The 6,884-nt window shown below is 47.5% G+C and overlaps 1 protein-coding gene across 4 annotated transcripts in view; it reads right to left on the minus strand.

The window, feature by feature from the left end:
- CCDC6 (coiled-coil domain containing 6) overlaps positions 1-6,559 on the minus strand; it is a gene marked incomplete at its 5' end in the record, with an annotated part of 54,682 nt that extends 48,123 nt beyond the window's left edge. For all 4 annotated transcript variants that reach the window (XR_014228102.1, XR_014228103.1, XM_082311035.1 and 1 more), the window contains one exon: positions 6,257-6,559. Coding sequence is in view for 2 of the 4 variants with exons in the window: in XM_082311035.1 (XP_082167161.1) it covers positions 6,257-6,559 (303 nt within the window). The remainder of the gene's footprint in view (positions 1-6,256) is intronic.
- Between the last annotated feature and the right edge of the window lie 325 nt (positions 6,560-6,884).

Here is a 6,884-nt window from a genome sequence, read left to right on the forward strand (position 1 = left end):
ATTGGAGGGAGGAAAGTGTGTTTAGACTAGATCAGTGCACCACATACCTGCAGCATTTTTGATCCAGCCCATTAGATTTCCAGTATCTCAGAGCCTGAGAGCTTAGTTCAGTTTATCAGAGTAAACTAGAAGATGCCTGTCACAGCCTGTACCTTCAGGAGGAGTAAGCAGAGGATCCCGAAGACTCATTAACCTAGCCAAAAGGCACAGCAGGGACCAAGGGCTCAGCCGCAACGAAGCTGACAGGAAGAACCAGAGGCAGGACACCAGAGCCTTTCCAAGTACAATGGTTCTTCACCTCTGTGAGTCTTCAAATTAAAACTGGATATGCTTCCCAAAGACACATTTCAAGGTAAGTTATGAGATTCAATGCAGGAACAACTCAGAAAAACATGAAGATGTGATCCAAATCAAAGCAGATGATTTAGTAACCCTCTGAAGCCTCAAACTCCTTGAAAGTACAAGCACCTGTGTTCAAGCATTCTCGTTTATTAACTATATGAATCAAGTTCTACACAGGACAGAAACATTACCAGTTTTCCTCTGGGCTTTTTTTTTGTGTTTGTTTTTTAACCAGCATGGAAGAAGGCCTACAACACAGACAAATGGTAATGTGCTGTTACCACTGCATCAACAATGTTTTTCCCTGGGAACTCAAAATGCTAGTGGCTGTGCCTAACTACCAAATGGAAGCAGACAACAATATACTTTTCTACGATTAGTTCGCCAGCTGCGCAGCAAGTAGCATTGTTTTTACCATGTTAACCTAAGGGCCAAAACAGTTAACACGAAAGTGCATTACTAGCTTCCTTTTTCCTCTACAGACATTTTGTAGAAGCTCAATAGAAACTTCTTAAGAATCTGAGGCAAACGTAAAATTCAAATACAAGACACTCATTTCCTATGTGCCTGCTCTTCCTGAAAAATTTTTGGATGGAGTTTCATTGTGCAGAACTTGCTAATCTTAGCAACAATGTTGTCTTTACTCAAAAAAGCAGGTAAGCAAAGCATTTCTAAAATAAGTTATTTTTGCGTTGGACATTTAGTTTAGTCAGGCTACAAACTAGTTACAAACGACGCAGCCAGATACAAAAGCCCTGAGCAGGTTTCTTCTTATACCTACAGAAGACATCACAAAACAGCAAGTCAGCCTCTTTCAGACAAGCAAGACCTACTTTAAAATAAAGAGTAAATAACAGACTTACAGATACCTCTTTTGAAATAATAATCTCTCTGCTTTCTTGGTTTGCTTTTTACCTCTAGCTGCTACTAACTGGTTTCCTTCATTCATCCCCCTGCCCTTAAGTGAGCACCTTTTAAAGGTTCATATTTCAATTCAGTTAGCCTACCCTGCCCTTTCTTCTACTATTAATAGACATATTCTGTATTGCAACAGGTGTTCTGCTTTGAAATTCTGGTGCAAACTCCAGGAAAGAAAAAAGCTGTTAAAAAGCATTTTTGCATGGGATTTTCGACAATATAGCACACCCAAACTATCTATCCGGGCTGTCATTTCCTATGGAGACCCACGACAGCAGACCTCATGCATACACACACACACAAATCCCACCACACGCTTCCTTGAGAACAAAACGCTAAAATCATATTTATTTCCAGCATCTAGATCTGGTTGTTTATTGAGAAAACTGTAACAAGTCTACAATACCACACAGGATTTTTCCGATCTGCAAGTCCCAGAAAACCTGTTTGTTTTCAGGAGATGGCTGTTATCGAAAGCAACAAACTTCTTCAGGATTTGCGAGTAGGGGTGAGGAAATAGGAGCTGAGTAAGGCTTTTTCTTCCATTGTTTCTCCCAGCTGGTGGGAGGCTGTTCACATGGCTCTGCAGAAACGCAGAGGAGACTGAGAAGCCAGGAGATGCAACCGCCCTCTGCTAGTGCTCGGGGAATAAAAAAAGTCAAGCTGAGAGCCAAGGTGCAGAGGCGCAGGTTTAGCTACAGAGACACGGGTAGCAGAGGTCTCGCAGTAAAATATTGCCACTCGCAACCCACAGCAGCCCCATGTCCCGACGCCCCTTGCCAGCAAGCGCTGTAGCAGTCGCTATCAGACAGCGATAACTCACGGCAAGCCCACAAAAACCAGCATCCGAGTGTTACTGATGCCATTAGTGTTTTGGATCAGACTCTCTCGTCCGAACTGATGATCCTGTTGGGGATTCACACAGCACCACAAATCGGGATTTCTAGGATAATTCCCTTCCCTACAAAGCAAACTGCAGGAGAATAAAACTGAGAGGCTGTTCTTGTAAAATCTATGTATGTTACAAAGCATTAAAACTGCTACATCAAGCACGCTGGAGCAGGAACATTTTTAAGTTAGGCTTCTCAAATACCCTACCTTTACCTCAGTTAAAAAAATAAATAACAGAATAAGGCTTATTATACTTTAATTTTCTAACACTACAGAAGATGCCCGAGTATAGCAGGCCAATTTACACAAGTTAAATTACTGAGGCTACCATCCGAGAGTAAGCATGTATGTACCTGTAGCAATCAGAGACTAAAAGTCTTTTTGTTATTAAAAGCACTCTGTTTGTATGAGGCCTGTCAGTTCAAAACAATAACAAAGAAAACCAAAATGCTTCAGTATCAGTTAAAGGTTACATGGCTTTCACTGAAACAGCATGACTTTGTTACATCAAACACTGAAAAGTAGAAAAAAGAAGTTAGAAATCCAAGTTCTACTGACTTCAAAAGAAACTTCCTGATCAAGACGTACCTACACCCAACTGAAGTATTTCAGCTTTTGTCACACACACGCTACAACTCAATCTTTTGAAAAGCAGTCACCCCAACACCACCCAGTTTTGAAGGTACTCTTATTTAACGAGAGAAGTTGTACTGTCCCAGACTTAGCCCATTAAATATGACATCTCCTTGGTAGACCTTTTTCACCAAAAAATTAAGGAAGTTCACACACTATATCCACTATAACCAAAACTCGCTACTTCGCATCTCAAATACTTCGCATCTGAGATATTCAGGTGTGTGATTTTTCACAACCTAGCCACCACCCGTTCCATTTCCTAAAAAAGACCTTGCAGAAACATACCATGAGATCATACAATTAAAGATTGCTAAATACATATAAACGATCTGTCTGCCCATGGGTCAAGCGATCTTAGTTATTTCTTCTCAATACTTGATCTGAAACTTTGCATGTAATGCAAATGAAATGAAACTTTGTAATGTAATGCTCTTGCACTGCTAGATAACACTTCAAATTTACCTAGCTTTCTCCCCGCTCTGCTCCTTCCCTCACAGTTTGTTACCAATAATAGCACATGAGATAAAGTTATCACTAATTTTTACTTAATTTCAGAGTCTTGCACATGAGCAACAGCATAATTTCATCTGCATTTCAGGCTACTGGAAGGAGTAGAGTTCACACATCTTTTTTGGACGTACACTTAGCCCAAGTTAGTTTTACCAATTTCAGTATTAAAGCAGCATCTGTTTTTACATGTTTTACAGGAGAGTTCATATGAAGTTAGCAAGCATACAAGCCTGCCAAGTCAACACCTTTTCTCAGTCATATTTTCCAAGTACAACTACTTAACGTAGCTCTTCTACGCTTAATTAACGCTTATTTTCGACCCTATGACACAAGGGTTAACTACAAAATAGAACTAATAGGATCCTAGGCAGCAAGCTATTTAAATAACTCCCAAACTGTACACGTCCACGCTGACACCAATAATACTACGCACAAACACAGAAACAAAGAAGATATCATACAAACACTTACACCAGCACGGACACAAGAAGAAGGAGGAAGACGACCGCTTTCTACCTGGTAAACTTTAAAGGGAAAATATTCAAAACCATTAAAGCCAATGGCAGGAGCTAAAGTAAGCGAAGAGTCTCTGCGGCACTCACACAACAGAGCTCAAACGACAGGACAGCGAAAGGCTCGCAGACGAAGAGCCGCGTGGTTCCAGCAGCGACCTTCACCTACAGCGCACAGGTTTAGTCACTTCACCTGCTATTTCGGCTATTTCATTTGCGCTTCGCAGCTCATCCTCGACACTTGATAAAAATCAAAGCTGATTCGTGACATTACAATGTCTACAACAGGAAACTGGTATGCAGCGCCCATCTGCCAGCACAGCAACACCGCGAGGAGCTTGAGCTGGCTGGCGGAGGAGCACGCTGACGAAGGTTTACAATCACAAGGGAGAAATCAGAAAACTTTCTTTTTAATTACATTTACATGCAAATGGCACACGTTTCAACGTTCCAACAAAGTTCACCTCCAGTCACTTGTATACTAGAGCAACACGACAAAGTATTTTGACTGCAAATGTGTTTACATTACAGACCAGGTAAACCACAGCACAAAGTCTCAGTGGCCTGAAAAAAAAGTTACGTTTTGCATTCATTATTTCACCGCTTGCTGAATTAGAAGTGGTTTACTCTGTCGTGCACACAGTTTAGCATACCAGAGTGTCTGCTAAAGATGCCGGTTTTCCAGACAGCCTACAGGTTGCTATAAAAGTCTAACACCTTTTCTCTCTTTATCCAAGATGTCAAAAACATACAGACTAAGTTTTAGATTCAAGAAAAATACTTCCTTTTTGTAAATTAAAATCTGATGAAAATATAAAGGAATCAGTCCCTAGAGACAGCACCAAAAGAACTTTAATTCACGCAAACAGTTTTTCAAGTTGTTTACAAACAACACACCTAGGAGGGGTTCAGAAAGATGCTGTGCCTTTCTAACAGGCAAAGAGAAAATGTCTGACTGACAAGATGTCTTAGCCCCTTTCAACATTAGAAGGCACTCCGCTGCTACCTAATTAAGACACATTCTCTTCTCGTAAAGTATTAACAAAGCACACGTTTCCCCGACTAGCACTATATTTGTCATCCTTGAATAAATTACTTCTGTATTGTATTTCATGCACTCTTCCGGCCCACATCCTGCTAGGCACTGAATGCTTACTACTGGGAACAGATGAGAGGTTTGCCCAGATGAGCTCCATTTCTTTGCTAGATATATCGACGACAAAAAAACTGATTATCAATAAAATAGCCATTATGCTTGTAATAAAGCAACCCCTGCGAAAAATCAGATGAGAACGAGCACATGCAGGTGGGATCGGTCTCTCAAGGCATCTCTATCTGCACTGGCAAGGACATACAGGACAGCGTATACAAGTATCAGGGTTACCTTTAATCAGTCTTTAACATGTTACCTACTTTGCTTGCATGCAGGCCGTGATCATTACAATGCCTGAATGATCGCTCTAACCACTGAATTAGCAAAAAACCCCCTAATCTAAACTCCTAAACTCCCAACTCATAAAGAAGAAAACGATATCATATGTACTGTATTTTCATATGTACTTTACTGAGGATTGATGCCTAGCAGCGTCATATAAAATGATGATAAATTCCAAGTTATCCTCTCAGCACTCATAAACCAGTAGCCGAGCTCTTCCCAGGACAGAGCAGTGGGTGTTACTCGCGTTGTTTTTAAGGGGTTTATTTTAAATGAGTTTTTAAGCAACCTCTTGAAATACCACAGCTAACAAAACAGTACAAATAAATCAAACACTTCTTCGTGACTAAGACGCTACCCTGCAACTCGCTGTTTCTGCACAGTGGCAGAAGCGGTGACGGCTGAAGAGATAATCCGTAATCTCCACCGATTACTTGTACTCGAAGGAAACCTCTACTTTGAGAAACTTCAGAGAACACCCAGCATCGCCCTCCCCCTGCACGGCCCTCACTGCTCCTCGGCTCAAGACCCCGCCGAGCCGCCCCTTCCCCAGCCCTGCCCGCTCGGGCAGCCGGCCGCAGGGGCAGGGGCGGCGGGGCCGCCTCCCCGCCGAGCGCCGGGCCGGCCACGCGGGTCTGGGGCGGCGGGGGAGCCTCCTCGGCTCCTCGCCGGTTTCCCTCCCGCTCCCGCAAGGACCCCGGTGCCCGCGGAGGGCCCAGGGACGGCGCGAAGGGCGCGGGGTGGCCCCACCTGCCCCCCCCCGGACGGGCCGCGGTGACAGCCGGGCCCGCCTGAGGTAAACTCGCCTCAACCGCCGCCCCCGGGGGGAGCGGGGGGGGCGGGCGGCGGGGCGGGAAGGCCGCGGCCGGGGCAGGGCTGAGGGGAGGGCGGCGGCGGCCGGGCCCGCCCTGCGCGGACACCCCCGCGGCGGGGCACCCCCCCACACACACGCACACACCCCCCACAGCCGCCCGCCCGCCGCCGGGCCCGGCGCGGCGCCGCCCGCACTCACGATGGTGACGCTGGCCTTGCGCAGGTCGCGGTTCTCCTCCTGCAGCGCCTTGCACTTGAGCTTGTAGGTCTCCAGCTCGATCTTCAGCACCTTGTTCTCCTGCTGCAGCGAGGCCAGGCGGTTCGTCAGCTCCTCCAGCCGGAACGGCGAGATCACGATCCCGCCCGCCTTGCCCCCCGAGCCGCCGCCCGCCACCCCCGAGCCGGGCCCCGCCGCCGGGCCGCCCGCCGTCAGCGGCCCCGCCGGGCCGCCGCCGCTGCCGCCGGCGCCGTCCGTGTCGCTCTCGCTGGCGCTGTCCGCCATCGCCGCCGCCGCCGCCGCTCCCGCCCGCCGCCGCGCCGCCAGCGCGAGCAGGGGGCGGTGCCCGCCGCGCGCCGGCGCCGCGGCCTCCCCGCGCGCCAAGAGGGGCCGCCCGCGCGCGCCGCCCGCCCACAGCGCCGCCTGCCGGCCCGCGCCGGCGCCGCCAGCCGGGGGCCGCGGCGGGTTCCATCTCAGCGGCGCGAAAAACGTCCCGGTGTGCCGCCGTAGCCCCGGCTCGGGCGTCCCGGCGGCGCGGCTTTTGCCGGCGAGGCTTCGTTTCCGTGTGAAATCACCCGTGGCGAACAGCGTGCGCGCACCCCCTGCATTT

This window comes from Platalea leucorodia, assembly GCF_965183815.1.
Source record: "Platalea leucorodia genome assembly, chromosome: 4".
Classification (NCBI taxonomy): Eukaryota; Metazoa; Chordata; class Aves; order Pelecaniformes; family Threskiornithidae; genus Platalea; species Platalea leucorodia.